The following is a 22,805-nucleotide window of genomic DNA, read 5'->3' as shown; positions in this document are numbered from 1 at the left end:
AATCTTTTGTAGAAATTTATTACAGTTTCATAGGAGAAGCATGCACGAGCAAAAGCAAAAAATTCAAACATGACCTTGACCTTTGACCTTGACCTTATTTTCTTTTTGATGGACCCATGACCTCAAATCAGAAGAACTTAGGTCCCTATCACTTAAGATGTATAAGTTTCTATTACATTTCTCTTATGTCAAATACATAAGTGGAAATAACTCTCATATGGAATGTTCAGATCTCTGAGGATGTGACTAGTAATTTGGTAAAATAAATTTGTCGTAATCTTTTACGGTTGCGATGGAGTAGTACGCACAAGAAAAACAGTATTCGGGGAGATAACTCTTACAAGAGAAAGTGTTCGGTTAAGCGGTGTCAGTTTCAAAAGCGTATAAACTGTTCGATATCATATGCAAAATATCTAAGCGACATTTTTTGAAATAACAATACAGCGCATGAAAAAATTAGGCGGAAGAAAAAAAATAAAAAAAATAATCAGAACAAAAGCAAAAGGTCTTTCCACGGAAAAGTGGAAAGACCTAATAATCAGAACAAAAGCTAAAGGTCTTTCCACGGAAAAGTGGAAAGACCTAATAATCAGAACAAATACAATTATAGGTCTTTCCACAGAAAAGTAGAAAGACCTAATAATCAGAACAAATACAATAGGTTTTTCCACAGCAAAGTGGAAAGACCTAATAATCAGAACAAATACAATGTCTTTCCACAGAAAAGTGGAAAGAACTTATAATCAGAACAAAACCAATAGGTCTTTCCACAGAAAAGTGGAAAGACCTAATCAGAAGAAAACCAATAGGTCTTTCCACAGAAAAGTGGAAAGACCTAATCATAATCAGAATAAAAGCAATAGGTCTTTCCACGGAAAAATGGAAAGACCTGATTATTTTCCCACATTGCTTGTTACATTTAGAATGTCGGGAACAATTTTGACCGAAAAGATCCAGAGACTCCATATGAGAGTTATGATAAAGCCATGAGGTCTTTTGCAATCAGTCAGCAGGCATGTGACCTTGAAAAGTCAGCCGGAAGTGACCTTATGTAAACCCGAAGTATCCATTTGTTGCACTGATTTCATTTTAAAGTACCTAGAAAAATCCCCCCAAACACTGTTTCTCTTGTGAGCACAAACAGAAATCGACAAATTTATTTGTCCAAATTGCTCTTTACATCCTTAGGATGTTCTGTTCTGTTGACCGAAACGATACAAAGACTCCATATGAGAGTTATTTCCCATTCTGTATTTAATTAAAGTAATATATTAATATATCTCATGAACCGTGTGTGATAGAGACCTAAGTTTTTTTATTTGAGGTCCCTGGTCCACAAAAAGGAAATTAAGGTCAAGCTCAAAGGTCAAGGTTATTTTCTAAATTTTGAGTTTTGCTTATTATCTCTACTCTTTAGAAATCGTAAAAGATATCAACAAAAATATTTACCAAATTGTAAGTTGTGACATGTTGTAATATCTGAACGTTGTTTTTTTCAATAGTTCCGTTTGTTGATATGCACGAGCGTTTGTTTTTGTCAGATTTTATGAACCTCCCCTTTTTTAATTTACATTTGAGTTCGGTATTTTTGTGAATACTTTTTTCTTCTTGGTTGTTTATTTGGCTTTGTTAAACCCTTTTCGACTGATAGTTTGTTCTTATGTTGTGCTGTTACAACACTGTCCCCGGTTAAGGGAGGGTTGGTTGTCCGTTTCCCCCGCCACATTTAGACGTGCCGGTCCCAAGTCAGGAGCATGTAATTTAGTGGATATCGTTTGTTACTGCGTATCAAATTTGTGTTTATTGTTTTGTACTTTAATCAGGCCGTTAGTTTTCTCATTTTAATTGTTTTACGTTTTGTCATATCGGGCCTTTATTAGCTTGCTATGAAGTATGGGTTTTGCCCATTGTTGAAGGTCGTACGGTGACCTATAATTTCTAACATCTACGTAATTTGGTCTCTGGTGGATGGTTGTCTCATTGGCCTGTAGATATTTGAAGAATAAACTTAATTTTACTGAATCATTAGTTCTTGTTTTGCAAGATATTGTGAGTTGTTTTGGGGAAACGTATTTCATTGAAATAATTTTTCTACAAATTTCCTGCAACTGAACAGGCAATTTGTTGAATTTTAACTAAAATTTTAAGTCATTTAAGTAATGCATATCAAGGTTAGGCATTTTATTAATTTTACAAAATGCGTAAATTAAGAAAATGCCTGTAACATATATTGCAAGCAGATTTGCCCTTGAAATGAATGTACATGGGGTGCAAAGGATAACAATGATCATGCGTTTTAAAATCCTGTCACCCCTCCCTAGAACTATTATAGTCAGTAAAGTTAGATACATTAGACTCCGCCCCTCGATAAACCTTTTATACATAAAGGGAAAACAGTTCTTTTATCTCTCCATTGTTTAATTATTGTGGTACATTGACAAATATTTTACATTTAAATGACGTTGGCCAAGTTTATAATCGTTATTTTAATTTATTCCATATTGGAATTATTTAAGAAATTACGAAGTTTCCGTCTGTCATATGTCTATTATCTTTGACTTCATTTTAATGTTTAACCGACTGCCTAAATATTGTTAATTTTTACTTTAGACAGTGTATATATAACATTGCATTTACTATACAGATTTGATGCAGTCGCCATTACATATTTGTATATACTGACAAATATCAATGTTATAACAGAATTAGTTGTAAGTGCTATGCAGTATCTGTATACCACTACAACTTCGTTCGTAGATGAGTGCAATTAGGTACACTAAAGGGATTATGATAACGCAAACTGTGTTTTATTCCATATTTCTACTGGAAAATATTTGTTTTAACGAAAAAACGTTCAGATCTGTTTTGCTTTTCATTAATGTGTGTTATTAAAACAAAACAAAACCGCTTCTTGATGTTGTAAACAACATATTCAAAACCGGGTCCTTCTATTTTGGCATGACCAATTTCTTTCGTTCCATGCATAGAAATACAAATATTGAGGGGCGAAAGGTGACTAATCTTGCAATTTGGAAAAAATAAAATTGAGATGGAAATGGGGAATGTGTCAAAGAGACAACAACCCGACCATAGAGCAGACAACAGCCGAAGGCCACCAATGGGTCTTCAATGCAACGAGAAACTCCCGCACCCGGAGGCGTCCTTCAGCTTGCCCCTAAACAAATATGTATACTAGTTCAGTGATAATGGACGTCATACTAAACTCCAAATTATACACAAGAAACTAAAATTAAAAATGATACAAGACTAACAAAGGCCAGAGGCTCCTGACTTGGGACAGGCGCAAAAATGCGGCGGGGTTAAACATGTTTTTTGAGATCTCAACCCTCCCCCTATACCTCTAGTCAATGTAGAAAAAACAAACGTACAACAGTACGCACAGTAAAACTCAGTTTAAGAGGAGTCCGAGTCCGATGTCAGAATAGGAAACAAAAGAAAATAAACAAACATGTATATATCTTTCTTTCCGTACGTTTTTTTTCGTACAATGTGCACAATTTAATGAAAAATTAAACAAATTCGATGAAAAGTTCCATCTACTGATAATTTTGCCGCGTATTTGTTTTTATTTCTCCTTTAGTCTAGAACGGATGTAGAAAATATTACACCTCACAATCTAAACTAGTTATAATTGTATTTATACTCTACAATTTCTTATAAATAACAAATAGAGAAACATAAATCCAACATTTTCCATGTATGTAGGTGGTCCGTACTGGATACTAGATACTATATCTACAGTATCCAGACAATGTTGCCAGAGTTTTTTAAACACAGTGTCCTTGGATGAAGAAATAACCTTATCATGAACAACATGGTGGATGAGGTTTTCCTGCAAATGAATGTTCTGTGCTGGTGATATGGTCCTGAACGGTGCTGGGTGGGTCCTGATTCTGTGCTGGAGGATTTTTTTACATTGTATCAATGAACGGCAATAAAACAACCATTATGTTGCTTAATTTTTCACAAATACGTTATACGTACCTATTACAACGATTTTATTACAAAAGTAGCGCAAATTCGCAAAACAAAATTGTCCTCATAGTGTGCTGGTGATGAGAAAATATTTCCTAGTTTTGCGATCTTATTGTTTAATAAAAACTTAAGTGGCGAGTATTTAAGATTAATTATGCAGAAAATGTATGTAATTGATAGAAAGACACCTAGCATACATTTGGTGGATGAAATACTTTAGATATGAGATTAAAAAACGGCCTGATTTGTGTACAATACAATAAACATTTAACAAATATGATCGACAACACAACAGCCTATGTCGTGTTATCATTAATAATAGAAAAGCATCCTAAGTTTCTGATTATTAGAGAATAAAAAAAACTTGCATCCATGTCTTTTTGTCTCTGAGTACACACATCTTCTTTAAGCTCACCTGGCTTTTTGGGTCAGTGTAAGCTTTTCCCTTCACTTGTCGTCAGTTGTCCGTCGTCGTTGTTCGTTAATTTTTCAAAAATCTTCTTCTCTGAAGCTATTGTGCCTAATTCAACCAAACTTGGCCATATTTATCATTGGGGTATGTTATTTAAAAACTGTGTTCGATGGCCCCGCCTGTCAACCAGCATGGTCGACATGGCTAAACATAGAAAATATGAGTGAAATGCAAGTCTTGTCTCTTATCTTGAAAACCACTATAGATAGAGAAAATCTGACATGGAAAAAATGTTCAGATTAATGAGATCTACCTGCTGTTCATTTACATCAAATCTGTCAGTACCTGAAAACTATTAGTATCTGCATGAAATCCAAGAGGGGATGGTCCAAGAAAGATAGACTTCGGGTTTTTGGGGTTGAAATTCTTGATCTTTGACCTTGAATTCGAGGTCAAGGTTAGAGGTCACTAGGCAAGCTAGTTTTAGACCTTTGCTTTAACTTCATACTAGTACATGATAGAGCCATTTTGCACTAGTTTCAAGTAAAGTTACATAGACACCATACGTTTATTTTCGATTCAGTGTGAAGTTACCAATCACATGAACCGACGGTGACATTTTGTAGACAGGAAATAGCACATTATCTCCTTTATTTCAAGCAAAAGTATACAGAAAACGTATATTTTTCAAATCAGTGTAATTTAAGCTATCATGTGACACATGAACTTGAATTTTGAAGACGGAAGTAGCTAATTATCTCCATTATTTCAAAGGGAAATACATTATAGACCATATATTTTTCAAATCGGTGTAATATGAGCTGTCGTACGACACCGGAAGTGGCATTTTTTGGACCGTAAGGAGTCGAGTATCTCCCTTATATGAAAGGGAACTACATACAAACGATTTATTTTTGTAATCAGTGCAAAGTAAGCTATCCGTTATCACCGGAAGTGACTTTTTGAAACTGAAAGAAGCTGATCATTCCCTTTTCATCAAAGAAAAGAACTACACACTAAATATTTTTGGAATCTTTGCACTATAAGTTATTTTCTGACACCGTTTATTTTTAACTAAGGTTGGTTTTATTTTTGTTATTAAAAAGATTTTGCATATATATTTGTATAAAAGTTCATTTAAAATCTTTTAATATTTACTTTACCTAATTTCCCGAAGAAAAATTCGATTGATAGTATTTGGCCCTGTAGTTTCAGAGAAAGGTCAAGATTTTCACACCGGGCTTCGCGCTAGGTGAACTTAGAACGATGCCTGTTGATAAAAAAATATATTTTCAAGTACATTTAATACTTAAATAAAACTATTCTAATGAGATATGTTTCCATTTGATATAGAACTGAGGATATTGGCCTTTTGAGTAGTATGAAGTAACGATTATTTAAATGTGCTTATTTTACAATAGATGTCCAAAAGTAAAAAAAAGGAGCAAAAATACTATTGAATACAATTCGTTGCACAATTTCATTGATTCTGAAACGTTTGATTCAAATAAGACTAACGTCTTGTCACAAATTATCAGGGTAGTATCAGGACCCACCAGCACAGCATTAGGAAATGTCTAAACTGAGAAAATGCACAATTTGATAAATTGATACGGTTTTTCACAAAAAAGATCTGTCGTGTGGATTTGGGTATAAAAGCGGACTCCATGAATAATTTTGTTAATTTTTTCCGTCCTAGCTGTTTTTTAAAATGAGCACTTTTGTGTTACTCATACTGAAACAGCATAGAAGACCATTTTTTTAATTGCTTGCCTTTGAACGCATAATAAATAAAATATTAACATTTCAATTATTTCTTTTCAAGTTTTATTCGAGAAACGTCACACATCATCCTATTCATCTTCGTTAACATATTTTCAACGATCACTAGCACCGGTCAGGACTAAATCGTCAACACATTCTTTCGCAGGGAAACCTTTCCCACCGTGAGCAAGTCTTTTGATTGAGCAGACAAGAGACAGCTAGCTGTTTTTTAAGCTGTTCAGCGTTTCGATTAAAGTATATGTTGTATAAACAAATTTTAGAAAACTATTTAAAATCATTGTAATAGTTTAAATCGTCTGTGTACTGAAACTAAAAGACACAGTGACTTCTGTTGATAAGATCATGTATAATACATGCTTTACAAAATTCATTGTTAATTCACTAATGAATTCATTGAAAAACAAAGAACTTCCATGGTGCGTTACACGTTTGTTTTTGTTTTTTCTATTGATCTAGATAATAGCTAAAACGAATAATCTCATTGAATACAATAGCAACACTTTTTGTAACTGATATGTTGTACAATCTTGAGATATTTAATGCTATTTTAAAACATGGCCGGTGTTTTAAGGTATGCAGGTCCGCAGTCGACACCGAAACAGGCTCTATCAGATCAAACATTGCCGTTTTTAAAAGAAGATCAATTCACAGATACTGTTTTAGTGGTGGAAGGTAGAAAAATGTACATTAATCGGGCGCTCTTAGGTTACGCTTCACCATACTTTAAAAAAATGTTGGAAAATGCTCATAGATCGGTTTCTTCAGAGAAAAAGTCCAAAGCAGAGATTCGTATAAGTGAGAAGAATTTTCCTGACTTTATAGATATGCTGGCTTTTCTGCACCCAGGGGTATGTCGCGATTTGACAGGTAAGTTCTTATCGCCAAAAGAAACTTTCAATATTTCACCAGATTGACATTTTCATGGTAAAATAACCACACAACAACAAAGCAGTTATTCGGTTTATCGAGACGAATTATCGTGAATAAATTTGTATTACGGCGATGAAGTATTGCGATTGCCTCGTGAGTGATCGGGTATTAAAGAAAATGAAAGAAAGCTACGCTTCATATGTGTAGCTTGTTTTTCAAGATTTTATTGATGACTCTGCCAGCATACCATATATGCAATATTACAATGACAAACAGGACAAAGTGGGTATATATACCAAAAAATACAACTAATCTATATGTTCTTCTTTATATATCTATATATCTTATATATAAGTGCAACTGACCTATATAATTATGTTAACATAAAAAAAAACCAGACTATAGTTGAAATTGTCAGTACTGAATTTCACGCGACAAGCAATATAGTCTAAGGATTTAACTGTCATAAAAGTACTAAATTCTAAAGAACAGATACTGGTTAGTAACAGCTTTACGCTAAATATTTTGTGACTTTTTTTCTGAAAGATTGCAAGGGGACATTACCATACATCAACAAACCTTTAATTTTGTCTTCTCTAGGATAAGCAACATTATAACTAGGAATATATTTGATTCTTAATTTGGTGATTACTTCATATTTACATATAAAAATATAGTGAAACTCATTTCCAATATAACTTGTTTTAACGTAATGTAAAAAATCTCTTATTTCTTTGGAATATTATTCCATCTTCCAGTTTCAATGGGAAATGTTAATATGTTTGAACATCTTATCTTAGTAATAAACAATCGATTTCCTTTTTTGAAATACATTACTTTTCTAAACAAAAATCAGTTTTAAAAAGAGTACAAGTGTCCTCTCGAAGAATGCCATTTTGATCGCACATGATTTGCTTATTGAAAAATTTAACATATGTGCTTTTTAAAGCATGCTGACTATTCCATATAAAACTGAAACCTGTACTGTCAAAATTGATCCACTTTCAATTTCGTATTCCAGAATTGTGCAGCGTAAACAGTAATTGATACATTATACTAAATAGCCTTGTGTTATTCAATAATAATTTTTACCAAAAAATGAACAATCTTTATTTTAAATTGATTTCTAATGGGAACCTCTCAGTTTCGCCGTACACCATAAAATTTTGTGTACTCGCTATGCCCGCAAATAAATTGAAGATGAACTTTTTCCTATCAAATTTATGTTTTTGAAACCCCATATTTCGCATCCATACGGTAATATAATTGCTATTAACGAATCAAATAATTTGAATTGTAAATCGATAGTAATGCTTATATTTCGTATTTTGCAAACATCTTCAATTCCACTTTAAGATATATTGTCACTCAATAACCCACATTTAAATGAGAGCTTACATATCAAAATTCTTGTGTTTAAGTTTTTGTTCTACATTTACATCATTCTTGGAAATACAATACCGCGCTGAAGTACGTCCATTATTCATTTTTCATTATTCAAAATTCAATAATGAAAAATGAAATAGTTCATTATTCGTTATTCAACGTTTAGTAATGAATAATGGAGGTAGGTGTTTTTTCATTTTCTATTATATTGTATCATTCGCACAGTCATAGATTTCATAAAGTCAACATGGCGGCTCACTCCTTAGTTACGACATGTCAACTGTGGATTTGACAGTAAATAGTAGCCAACGAAAAAAAAAATGTTTGGGTTAAGAATTATAAGGATTGAACACATTTTTTCTACTGGTTATTTAAGAAATAATTCATGCAAGCCTTACATTTATTTGAAATTTGTAGTATTTATCTTACAGAGGGTAAAATAGAACAGTCATACACATGGCAATCTTACCTTCGCTTCAGTTTTTCGAATTACCGTATTTGTCCTATTAGAATCGAAATAATTCATGCAAGCCATAGATTTGTTATCATTTTTCACTTGGCCTGGACCATGTGAAAATTTATAACAAATCTATGGCTTGCGTAAATTATTTCTTAAATAGTTTATGTTTCAGTATTCAAGTTGAAAAGTGAATAATGAAATAGATCATTTATTATTTGACTGTGACACTATCCCGTATTTCTGAATTTGCCACTTTTTCGGCCAATTGACATATTTTCAAATTGATATAAGAAAAAAAAATCAATACACTCTTTGAATTTTTTATCTTTTATTTTTTTATTTAGTTTCGGAGGTTAAACTACTGGGTTTCCCCAACTATTCTTTACGGAAATTCCGTGTTTTAATGTTATGGAGGACATAAATACCAAAACATATATGAAAATCAAAATACTATGCATTGGATATTTGTATTTTTGAATCGACCTCTGCGATCCTTCATCCCCTGATTACAGATATAACTTGTCAATATGTGCCGCAATGCCGATTAGAGGGGTTACGGAGGACCTAAGTTCCAAAATAGGCGTGAAAATTGTGAAATAGCCAATTTTGAATAATGGAATGGACTGCTGCGACCCTTCATCCCCTAATTACAGAGAAACATTATATACCATTCGAAAGTTTATCGATAGAGGAACAAAAGGTAAATAATTAATATGTGCCACAATGCCGATTAGAGGGGTAATGGAGGACATAAATGCCAAAATGGGCGTGCAAATTTTGAAATAGCCAATTTTGAATAATGGAATGGACTGCTGCGACCTAATTACAGAGAAACCTTATACACCAGTCAAAACCTTATCGATAGAGGAACAAAAGGTATATAATCATTATGTGCCGCAATGCCGATTAGAGGTGTTATGGAGGACCTAAATGCCAAAATAGGCGTGAAAATTTTGAAATAGCTATTTTTTTACCTGTAAACTACAAAATTAATTCCTTATATCAAGCATCTGTATAAGTTTCATTCGATCAGTGTATGGATCTCTATGAAATTTCACCAAAAAGTTTCATACCGCAAAAGGAAGGTTGGGATTGATTTTGGGAGTTATGACCCAAACCGTTTAGGAAAGAGGAACTAAAAATGGGCTAAAAATCTTGGATTTTTGTGTTTCCGGACAAAAACTTGAGTACAAGTCTATGGATCTCTGTGAAATTGTACCACAAGGTTCCATACCACGAAAGGAAGGTTAGGATTGATTTTGGGGGTTATTGTCCTAATGTAATTTAGGGAAAAGGGGCTAAAAACAATACTTTTCTAATACTTTGTATAAACTGCTTATTTCTTGACCAATTTCAATAGGTTTAATTCAAAGTCTTGAATTGTTGGACTTCTTTAATATGTTGAATCTAACCGTGTTTTCAGATTTTGGATTTTGGGCCCCGTTTTCAAATTGGTCCACATTGAGGTCCAAAAGGTCCAAAATAAAACTTTGTATGACCTCATAAAAAATTGAATTCTTGGGGTTCTTTGATAAGCTGAATCTAACCGTGTAATTTAGATTTTTTATTTTCGGCCGTGTTTTCAAATTGGTCCACATTAAGGTTCAAAGGGTCCAAAATTAAACTTAGTTTGATTTTAACAAAAATTGTATTCAAGGTTTTCTTTTGATGTGCTGAATGTATACATGTATTCAAATTTTTGATTTTGGGCCCAGTTTTCAAGTTGGTCCAAATCGGGGTCCAAAATTAAACTTTGATTTCAACAAAAAATTGAATTTATGGGGTACTTTGATATGCTGAATCTAACTGTGTATACAGATTTTGGGCCCCGTTATCAAATTGGTCCACATTGAGGTCCAAAGGGTAAAAAACTAAACTTTCTTTGATTTCATAAAACATTGATTTCTTGGTGTTTTTTTGAAATGCTGAATCTAACCACGTATATATATTTTAGTTTTTGGGCCCCGTTATCACATTGGTCCACATTGAGGTCCAAAGGCTCCAAAATTAAACTTTGTTTGATTTCAACAACAATTGAATTCTTTGGATTCTTTGATATACTGAATCTAACTGTGTTATTTAGATTTTTTGATTTTGGGCAGGGTTTTCAAATTGGTCCACATTAAAGTCCAAAGGGTCCAAAATTCAACTTAGTTTGATCTTAACAAAAATTGAATTCAAGGTTTTTTTCCATATACTGAATCTATACATGTATTTATTTTTTTTTATTTTGGGCCCAGTTTTCAAGTTAATCCCAATCGGGTCCAAAATTAAACTTTGTTTGATTCAAGCAACAGATTAAATTTATGGGGTTATTTTATATGCTAAACCAAACTGTGCATTTAGATTTTGAATTTTGGGCCCCGTTATTAAATTGGTCCACATTGAGGTCCAAAGGGTTCAAAATTGAACTTTGTTTGATTTGATCAAAAGTTGAAATCTTGGGGTTCTTTGATATGCTGAATCTAACCGTGTATTTAGATTTTGGATATTACCATAATAGGTAAAATTTTAAAAAATTAAGTTCTTTGACCACATTCACTCTATATCTGTGTTAAAAACCTATGCTGTGTCAAATATTTAATCACAATCCAAATGCAGAGCTGTATCAAGCTTGAATGTAGTACTTAATATCTATACTTGCCCCAACTGTTCAGGGTTCGACCTCTGCGGTCGTATCAAGCTGCGTTCCGCAGAGCATTTGATTAAATGATATTCCTCTTCGAGTAACATTACACGGTGACCATACCTTTATTCTATTAACCCCAAAATCAACAGGATTACACAATTGTCACAGTTGTTTTTAAAGAGGCAATGCCTCTATAGCAAGATTACTCAACAAAAAGGCACGTGGACATCCACAAATATTCCCGTGCAATGCCTGAAAATGACAAACCTGCGCTAAAATATCTTCAGATAATACTTTTCGTTCATCAGTGAACGGAAAAATTGTTCTCTCTCCTTTTCACATGAAATTCCTTGAAGACCCAAGCCTCATATATTGGTAATATGAACAAAACCAAATGTGGTATTCAATATGTAGGGCAAACTGGAATTGATTTTTTTAAACGAACACAAAAAACATCTATAGCGCTTCCGCACACCTAAGAAATTTAAAAGTTTAATTTACCAGCATTTAGAAAAACACAAACATCAAATTAAATTATTAAAATTCCAACCAATTCAAACCGTCCAGAAACAACCAAGACAATCACATTAACAAATTGAAGATTCCCCTAAAATTTGCGAACTGTCTTCGATTAAACGACTACAGACAGCGTATCCCCTAGGTGTTAATGACAGTATCATTAGCCAAGGGAACATATTTTAAACTTCATGTATTGATATCATGACTATTGTTGATAAAAGACAACGCAATCAATGGTCTCATGGCGATCGCATTAACCGCAATCAACGAAATAAACATCGTTCTAATTTTACAATTAGCTATCCCTTATCTATATTAAAAAAAAACAATAGTAGACATCAAATATTACGCAAACTGTGTCAAATGCCAATTGGTAAATTACACAATATTTATAACGAGTGTGATACAACATAGTTTTTCAGTCCACAATATGAGTGTACAAGTATCATTACAGCTTTCTGTCACCATAGACTGTTCCCTCGAATTGACAAACCTGAAGACCATATAAGATATTTTCTAAAAATAAAATACATTAAAATTGATTTGTATTTTTAATGACTCTACCGTTCAAAACCGTCATATTTTGATAACATAGAACCACCTTTAATTTCTTATACGTATACCAGAAAACCAGTATTTTTTTTAAAATTATACGTCAGTATAGAAAATAGAATCATGTGACCTACAGTGTAGCCGAGACCATTGATTGGCGCGCTAAAATATCCCATTGACTGGGTCAGATTAGGTGAACGTTCGTCTGTAACGCCCACAACTCACGACGTATTTATTATTTATAGAATAACTAATCGAAGAATTCAAATAGAGAAAAATATTCAACGAGTGACCGAACAACACATTAATTCACGAATGCGCGTAGCGCATGAGTTAATTATCAGTGTTGTTCGGTCACGAGTTGAATATTTTTCGATATTTGAATTCTTTGATTAGTTATTCTTTTTATTACATTGGCAAAGAGCTTTTTTAAATGAAATTAATGTAGAAAATGTAAGGAACTATATCTTTTTTCTACGCATTCACAATTTGTTTTGATCCGACGTTATCGACGTCTTGACAACGCCTATTGTTTTATGACGTCAGAGAGTGAAATAACCACGTTTATTTCACATGTGAAATTATCGGTTTTTATTTGACTGGGAAATCAATGTAATTCATTGCTACCAATGTAATAAAACATTTAAACTGTGGGGTTGCCAAAGGGTCTCAGTATATATACGAACTACAGTGCACAGTATATTATATACATATTTTATTTGCGATCATAAAAGTACGAAGTCGTCCATTACTATGTAAATTGGGTCGATTAAAAAAAAGCTGAATATGTTTCCGTTGCCAAGGGTTTTTCACAAGTATAGTAGTTAGCAGAAAAGTTCACCAAACTATACATTTTACCTATTCAAAAACGTAAATGCAAATTCCACAAGGCTTGATCCAAATAGCCTTTTTATTGTCTAATAACTTGCAAGTACGAAAAAGACAGGACAGAAGTATATTTTGTCTATATGTTTTGTGTACGCACACTTTTTAAAGTTGATCATGCATTCGTTCTAAATTAAAATTTTGACCAGATAAAAGTTAAAAGATGACATAATTGGACAACCGCAATTGTTAAATCGCTTTGACGTCCGAAAAAAAAAAGATAATAATCAACACATGCATTGTAACTTTTAAAGCCAGTTAAATCCTTTTTTTTTTGCTGAAAGAACGTGCGATATCATAAAAATTAATTATCAAAACATAACGAAAACACAAGTAAAGAACGTTTAAGTATTCAATATGAATCAAAACACAAAGGTTATTCCTGATTAGTTTTTCGAATTATTTTATTTAGGCGTTGAGACCCTTTGGTGACCCCACAGTTTAAAAGTCTATAATAAATACGTCGTAAGTTGTGGGCGTTACAGACGAACGTTCACCTAATCTGACCCAGTCAATGGGATATTTTAGCGCGCCAATCAATGGTCTCGGCTACACTGTTTTGCACATGATTCTAATGCTCCTTCAACATGAGACTGTAAAACATCGAAGTTTAGATATCATCATTATGACTGTGAGGTTATAAACTTTCAAAAAAAAAGGACCAAAATATCGTCCACCGTCAAAAATAAATTGGAAAGTGTGTCGTCAGGTCATTAAAGATACTCTTTCATACTATTGTAAAAATTGGTGTACTTAAGAGAATTCTGACAAAAAGTCACTTGATTCCTATTTCAATATCAAAATGTCTGAATATTGTTGATATCCGCACATCACATTTTGAAAATAATTTAGAAACAAATAAAAGAAAGTTATGTTGTCTGCTCTTTGGTCGGGTTGTTGTCTCTTTGACATATTCCCCATTTTCATTCTCAATTTTATTATACACCCATTTCTAGGAATAAAGCAAAATTTAAGTACTCGCAAAGCGTTTTGTGTTCGTACCGACCGACAACTATCTGTCGATACATCCATTGGATGTTGGATGTGTACTGCTTGATATTTAAGTCTTATATGCATGATTTTTTTATTAGTTAATATTAGCTTTGAACTAACTGTCAGTAACTGCGAGTACTCTCAGATCTTTACTTAATGTCTTTTTTGTGGTGGCATTTATAGATACTCTGCCACGTCCGGTCTGTGTTTTCGTTAGATGTTTTCTGCTGTGTATCGATCTGATGAGTTAAGCCTTTTCAGCTAATTTGTTATAGTTTTTTTCTAATGTTATACTGTTACACCACTTTCCCAGGTTAGGGGGAGAGTTTGGCGCCAGCAAACTAGTTTAACCCCGCCACATTCTGTATGTGCCTGTCCCAAGTCAGGAGCCTGTAGTTCACTGGTTGTCGTTGGTTCGTGTCGTCTGTCATATTTGTTTTTCGTGAATTGTTTTGTTATAAATTAGGCCGTTAGATTTCCCAATTGATTTGTTTTTTAACATTTTTCATGTCGGGGCCTTTTATAGCAGACTATACGGTATGGGTTTTTCTCATTGTTGAAGGCCGGACGGTTGCCTATAATTGCTATCCTCCACTTCTTTTGAACTTTGTTGGGTGGTTGTCTCATTGGCAAACATAGCACATCTCCTTATTCTTATATCACTTCCCTTCCCAATTCAATATCTCCCATATGTAAATGTTTTATACAAATCATGCAAGAAAAAAATCAAGTTACAATAATCCTACAACCATTTTTCGAAGAAAAAAAACAAGTCTTTGACTTTATAGCTTTTGTTCCTTTATCGATAAGCTTTCGAATGGTGTATAAGGTTTCTCTGTAATTAGGGGATGAAAGGTCGAAGCAGTCCATTTCATTATTCAAAATTAGCTATTTCAAAATTTTCACGCCTATTTTGGCATTTAGGTCCTCCATAACACCTCTAATCGGTATTGCGGCACATATTGATTATATACCTTTTGTTCCTCTTTCGGTAAACTTTCGACTGGTGTAAAAGGTTTCTCTGTAATAAGGGGATAAAGGGTCGCAGCAGTCCATTCCATTATTCAAAATAAGCTATTTCAAAATTTTCATGCCTATTTTGGCATTTAGGTCCTCCGTAACCCTTCTAATCGGCATTGCGGCACATATTGACAAGTTATATCTGTAATCAGGGGATGAAGGATCGCAGAGGTCGATCTTAAAATCCAAATATCCAATGTATAGTATTTTAATTTTCGTATATATTTTGGTATTTAGGTCCTCCATAACATTAAAACACGGAATTTTCGGTAAGAATAGTTGGTTAAACCCACTAGTTTAACTTCCGAAACTAAATAAATAAATAAAAGGTAAACAATTCAAAGAGTGTTTTGAAATTTTTGTTCTTATATTAATTTGAAAATATGTAAATTGACATAAAAAATGGCAAATTCAGAAATACGGGATCGTGCCAGTCAATTAATAACTGATCTATTTCATTATTCTCTTTTCAACTTGAATACTGACACATAAACTATTTCATTATTCATTACTTAACGTTGAATAATGCATAATGAATAATGAACTATTTCATTATTTATTATTAAATTTTGAATAATGAAAAATGAATAATGGACGTACTTCAGCGCGGTAAATACAATGCAATCATTTTAAATGTTTTCCTTGTGAATGTTCTTATCAATCCCACATACATTGTAATCAATGTCTTTGGCTTAGCATATATTTCTACAAGGATAACACCACTAGTCAATCTATTCTTACTTTGGCTTTAGAGGAATATGACCAAAAATGTTACAAGACTGCTTTAACGTAAATGGTCCAAGTCCAGGAAACTCCTCCAAAAATTAAGAAATTAGACTATAGACTATAATAGACTACATGTATGCCCAAGAGGTCCATGTGACAGGGATCAATAAAACGTATCCTTAACTTTGATGATGAACATATGAGCTTTTCTGTTCCACAAATTTTTTTGTTAAAATTATTGAGTCACTTTTTGGTAAAAAAATAGATAACCTCCAAGATATTTTTTTTATATGTTGGAATAACTGAAGGTCACAAAAACTCAATCATCTGATGATTGAAAATAAATTTTTAAGACAATCAGTTTAATTATTGAACGATTAAATATAAAATAAAATTGTTAAGGGTTCCAGCTGTTATTTCTGCGATTGCTGATTGTTGTTGACTGCCAAAAAATAGTCGAATAGGGAAATAAGGGCCATAGTCTCAAAATGGCTGGTTTGCAATATTTGTGATTAATCAATGTAGAATGTTTACTATGTAGTAACAATTACACGAAGGTTGTAAATTTTGCTTGAAATAAACTAAGTTCCCAAGTCTGGAAAAATGATTAAAATACTAAAACAATTCCATGATAGCAGGTACACAACTCCAACATGCGTACATTTTTTCTGTGAAGTCATAGGGATCTTGGTTGAAAACTGTAGGAGAAGTTGAAAAATTGTACCCTCTTTCATAAATTTTGCTGTAAAAAGACTAAGTGACAAAGTCAGCAAAAAAGAGGGAAAAAAATCCTCGAACCATTCCATAATAGCAGGTGCACACAACTTCTATCTTCCTGTGAAGTGTCAAGGATCTGGATTGAAAACTGTAGGACGAGTTGTTACACAAATTAGGTACCACTTTTCCCCGCTCGCCCGCCCATCCGCCTGACATCATCATACTATAAGCCGGTTTTTGATTTCCTCCAAACTGGACAAAAATCAAACAAAAATTAAACTTTTTACTTTAGATGCTATTTCTTGATTAGGAAGAAGTAGCTGTCCAAGTTTCATATACTAGTATTGCATAAAAGTGTTGACACACGTATTGATGCCTACAAGTTTTTGATGTCTGAAAACTTTAACCTTAAAATGTACATGTAAGCTTCCATGTCGATCCAGCCCATACTTAAAGTCGATCCGGCCTCAATTAAAAAATATTTAATAAAGAATAATCAAAGTACTGAAGTACTGTATACTCGGATGACCTTATTATCTGTTTGTTAAGGAATAAATGTTAGGGATTTTAATCTTGCTGTAATACTGACTGTACTGTTGTGATAATTCACTTATATGCATCATCTTACTATAGCCGGGTAAAATGGCGTTCCGGCTAAATGGAAATCAAGAAGGAATATTTCGCTCCTTAAACTTTTATTTTAGCAGTCCGGCAAGACCGAACAACAAACTCCATACCAAATGTAAAGTAACATACAAACAATAACAATATATATAAGCACAAGCAATTAAAGGATTAAGAAGATTAACATATGCCAAATAGAAATAACAATAGCTTAGAAGAGTAATTAATGTCCGACACGTATAAGTAAATTATTGTCTAAACTGTTACAGAGAATAAATAATTAAATGAATAGAGTAAATGAATTTAAGTCCTTTGTCCAAGATTATGACACATAATCCGTGTAAAACACTTATGCCTAAATTTACGACAAAGTTCATAATAATAAAATAAATGCAAAACAAGAATATACATTAAACAATTGAATTCATAAAATGTTGTTTAAAAACTAATTTCATTGCACAGTCCAAATTGTCCGGTCATATATTCCCGCGGCCCTTGAAGACACGACCCGGGTCTTACTGTTCATCTGAAATTGTTCCGAAAGTTTCTTCTGTGGTTGTGGCGTCCTCTGTAACGATAGTTTTGGTTTGAATAATTATCTTCTCTTGTATTTTTCCTAAAATTGTCCAATTCGTCTTCTAGTTTAGTGATTCGATCCCGCATATGTTCTTTATCGCGTTGTAATTGGTATTGCTGGTCGATTGCTTCACATCTTTGATCGTAAATCCGAAAATTAGCTTCTTCAAGATTAGTAATGCGTTCCCGTAATTTTTCCATATCTTTTTTATCATCTGCGTTTTGTTTTTGAAGTTTTTCCAAATTGCTAACAACACTGGTATGCTTTTGATTTAGCTCTTTAAACTTCTTCTCATAGTGTACACTTTTGATTTTAAATTTTACTCTCTCTGAATTCACTCGGTCGTGCCTGAGTCTAACGTTATCTATAAATTCCCTATTATAATCTAAGGTTGGAAAGAAGTCCATCAGTTCAATAGTATTGAGTTCCGCACAAGGAAAAATTGACATAGCTTTCTGTTCTTTAAATTTTCTCATTCTTTCTGCGTCACGACGTAACTTGGATTTCGATTTAACCTTAACAACTTTCACGTCCGGTTGTCTGTGAAAATTACACATTCTGGCGTAATGTCCAAAACTTCTGCACTTATAGCAAAATGACGTTTTTGCTATACATTGTCTAAAATGAAATTGATTGTTCACAGTCTTTCCACAAAACTTGCATAGGTAGTTGTCCATATGTTGAAAATTTCTTGTCTGAAAGGTAGTTCCATGATCAGACATCTGGTATCTGCAGTTTCGGCCAAAATTTCTGGTTCTCCGCGTATCCATTTTTCTGTTTGCTGGGGGGTCAGCTTCACAGGTAGAGTAAGGTATCCGAAAGATGCGTTGCCCGGATGTTCTAACACCAGATATAGCCGGGTAAAATGGCGTTCCGGCTAAATGGAAATCAAGAAGGAATATTTCGCTCCTTAAACTTTTATTTTAGCAGTCCGGCAAGACCGAACAACAAACTCCATACCAAATGTAAAGTAACATACAAACAATAACAATATATATAAGCACAAGCAATTAAAGGATTAAGAAGATTAACATATGCCAAATAGAAATAACAATAGATTAGAAGAGTAATTAATGTCCGACACGTATAAGTAAATTATTGTCTAAACTGTTACAGAGAATAAATAATTAAATGAATAGAGTAAATGAATTTAAGTCCTTTGTCCAAGATTATGACACATAATCCGTGTAAAACACTTATGCCTAAATTTACGACAAAGTTCATAATAATAAAATAAATACAAAACAAGAATATACATTAAACAATTGAATTCATAAAATGTTGTTTAAAAACTAATTTCATTGCACAGTCCAAATTGTCCGGTCATATTACTATAATCATAATCTGGATTGCTGCTTTTTATCATATCAATATATGTATAACAGTGGTGTAGCAGATCATCTTTATAACCTGATAGGAAAATGTTTATTCATTGAAAGCCCACATTCTATTCTAATGATAGTGTATTTTGTGAGGATAGCAGGCCCCCTCCTGCAATAATTCGTATTTTCTAATGAGCTGGAGTTGTGCAGGCAACCATATTTCTATACTTTATGAGCTAAATGTTTAAGTCTTCTGCATATTTTAGTACTCAATATACATGATATAGATTTGTGTACTATGCAAGTTATTTGGAAAAAAGGTTTATTTAAAAGCGTTGATCTACTATGTATGTTCATTTATAGGTTTTTTATCACCTGGTCTTTTGGACATTTACCTATTATGGTCCAATATCCAAAAATATAAATACACGGTTAGATTCAGCATATCAAAGAACTCCAATAATTCATTTTTTGATCAAATCAATCAAAGTTTAATTTTGGACCCTTTGGACCTCAATGTGGACCAATTTGATAACGGGTCCCAAAATACAAAATCTAAATACATGTATAGATTCAGCATATCAAAGAACCCCAAATATTCATTTTTTGTTGAAATCAAACAAAGTTAAATTTTGGAACCCGATTGAGACCAACTTGAAAACTGGGCCCAAAATCAATAATCTGAATACATGTTTATATTCATCATATCAAAGAACCAAAAGAATTCAATTTTGGTTAACCTCAAAATAAGTTTAATTTTGGACCATTTGGACAGATATTTGGACCAATCTGAAAACGGGGCCCTAAAATAAAAAAATCTGTTAGATTCGGCATATCAAGGAATATCAATAATTCAATTTTTGATGAAATAAAGTTCAATGTGGACCCTTTGGACCTCAATGTGGACCAATTTAAAAATGAGGCCCAAAACCCAAAATCTAAATATACTGTTAGATTCAGCATATTTAAGAACCCGAAGAATACAAAACTTTGTTGTATTAAACACCAGTATAATTGGTCAAGAAATAAGCAATTTATACAAAGTATTAGATAAGTATTGTTTTTGGTCCCTTTTTGGAAAGATCGGAACTATTGTTCCAAGTCTTTCCTAAGGCACCGGCCTCCCTAACAAGAAGTAGGTTAGCTACTAAATCTAGAAAATGTATACACACTGAAATATAGTTCCCTATAATTCTCATGTCTGTGTAGATATAAAAATAATCAGATGTGGTATGATTGCCAATGAGACAACTATCCACCAGAGTTCAAATGAAGTGGATGTAAGCAATTATAGGCAACCTTACGGCTTTCAACAATGAGAAAAAGCCATACCGTATAGTCTGCTATGAAAGGCCCCGACATGAAAAATATGAAACAATTCAATTGAGAAAGCGAACGGCCTGATTTATAAAAAAATAATTTATGAAAAACAAATATGACAGACATGAACCAACGACAACCACTGAACTACAGGCTCCTGACTTGGGACAGGCACATAAAGAATGTGGCGGGTTTAAACATGTTTGTGAGCGCTCAACACCCCCGCCCCCTTACCTAGGACAGTGGTGTACAAATGTAACAACACAACATAAGAACAACCTATACAAATCAGTTGAAAAAGGTTTAACTCATAAGATCGATACAAACAAAAACATCAAACAAAAACACAGACAGAACGTATGCACCTATATGAACTGTGAAAAAATTGGGTTATATTTTTGGAGCAGTTCATTCAAGTATGTATGTCTTTAAAGTTTGTCAATATGCAGGCTATTTTTGTCATTTTGATTCGTTAAGAGTAATGATACAATACCAGTATGATTGACAACTGTCATTATCACAAAACAATCAGAGACAAGGTGGGGCCTTAATTACAATGCCCCACCTCCTTAAATGCCAATCATATTGACCACATTACTAATCAACCTTATATATATCTTTATTTCTCAACAAACCAAATTACATTGGTATAGAGATACACACAATAAATATTACATAATGTATATGTACAGACATACAAAAATTATACGGAAGCAAGAGGGAGACACATATCATATATTACGGTATACATATTAAACTAAATGATATCAAGTACATGAATTACCCAGGAGAGCCTAAATGCATATTTATTAGTCTTATAAATTTGCACAAGTTGTTGAGATCAGAAAGATTTTTACTATTCATCAGTTCATTAAATTTCAATGAATTTGGTTGATTTCTATATCTTTTTCTCAAAAACTGTTTACGACCTCAGTCTCACATAATTAAACAAACCCTTCATTATACATCTAATACACAAATACTTGACCTCATAATTGAATACACTAATGTATATATTAGATGTTTGATATATAGAAATGATAGATTTATTGATTGCCTATAACTTTTGATCTGCACTACATAAAGTGATTCTGTAAATTATGTCTGAAAGATAAATAATTAATTAAGGATTAACAAGATTTTTTTCCAAAAGAACAGACAAAATATGAAATATAAATATAAAAAGGTTATTGAAGTAACTTAAAGGTCTATATTTTACTTGATAAATCTATGGAATAATCATTTGTAATTAATCTATAATTAAGGTTAGTAAACTTATCAGTGTAAATTCTTTTTTGTCCACACCATACCTAAATATGATTTGAAATTATTCAAACTACTCTTCCAATCATGCCATGAGTGATTTCCATTACTTTAATTTCCTAAATAGTAAGGTCCATAACGCCCAAAATTAATCCAAACCTTCCTTTTTTGGAATGGAACCTTGTGGTAGATTTTCATAGAGATCCGTAGACTTATACTCAAGTTATTGTCCGGAAACCACAAAATCCTAGTTTTGGTCCCTTTTTGGCCCCTTAATTCCTCAACGGTTTAGACCATAACCCCCAAAATCAATCCCAACCTTCCTTGTGAGGTATGGAACCTTGTGGTACAATTTCATAGAGATCCACACATTTATACACAAGTTATTGTCCTTAAGCAAGAAAAATGCTTGCTTGTCTTTGGCCCATAATTCCTAAACAGTTAGGACAATAACCCAAAAAATCAATCCCAACCTTCCTTATGTGGGAGATACATACACTTATACTCAAGTTAATGTCTGGAAACCAAATGTCTAGCTTCGGACGACGACAAAGTCATACCATTGTACGACCACAAAGATTTCGCAGGCGTATAAAAACTATTAAAAAAAATCGAAAAGTCTCTGAACTATAAAAATAACGTCAAGGGCAATGGACATATGACAGAGAGAAACTTCGTAACATAAAGTGTTTGTATACTGTATGAAGCATCAACGTCTTCTACTCGCGGAAATATATAGCTGTATGCAA

At 33.0% G+C, this 22,805-nt stretch overlaps 1 protein-coding gene across 1 annotated transcript in view; it reads left to right on the top strand.

The window, feature by feature from the left end:
* The first annotated feature begins 6,700 nt into the window (after positions 1–6,700).
* LOC127702691 (uncharacterized) overlaps positions 6,701–22,805 on the top strand; it is a 57,141-nt gene continuing 41,036 nt past the window's right edge. Inside the window, exon 1 of the mRNA XM_052206996.1 lies at positions 6,701–7,060. Coding sequence (XP_052062956.1) covers positions 6,748–7,060 — 313 coding nt within the window. The 5' untranslated portion in view covers positions 6,701–6,747. The remainder of the gene's footprint in view (positions 7,061–22,805) is intronic.

The sequence above is a fragment of the Mytilus californianus genome, unplaced genomic scaffold, assembly GCF_021869535.1.
Source record: "Mytilus californianus isolate M0D057914Y unplaced genomic scaffold, xbMytCali1.0.p SCAF_1, whole genome shotgun sequence".
In the NCBI taxonomy this organism is placed as follows: domain Eukaryota; kingdom Metazoa; phylum Mollusca; class Bivalvia; order Mytilida; family Mytilidae; genus Mytilus; species Mytilus californianus.
Note: the sequence above shows the minus strand (reverse complement) of the source record. Positions and strands in the feature narration are given on the sequence as shown.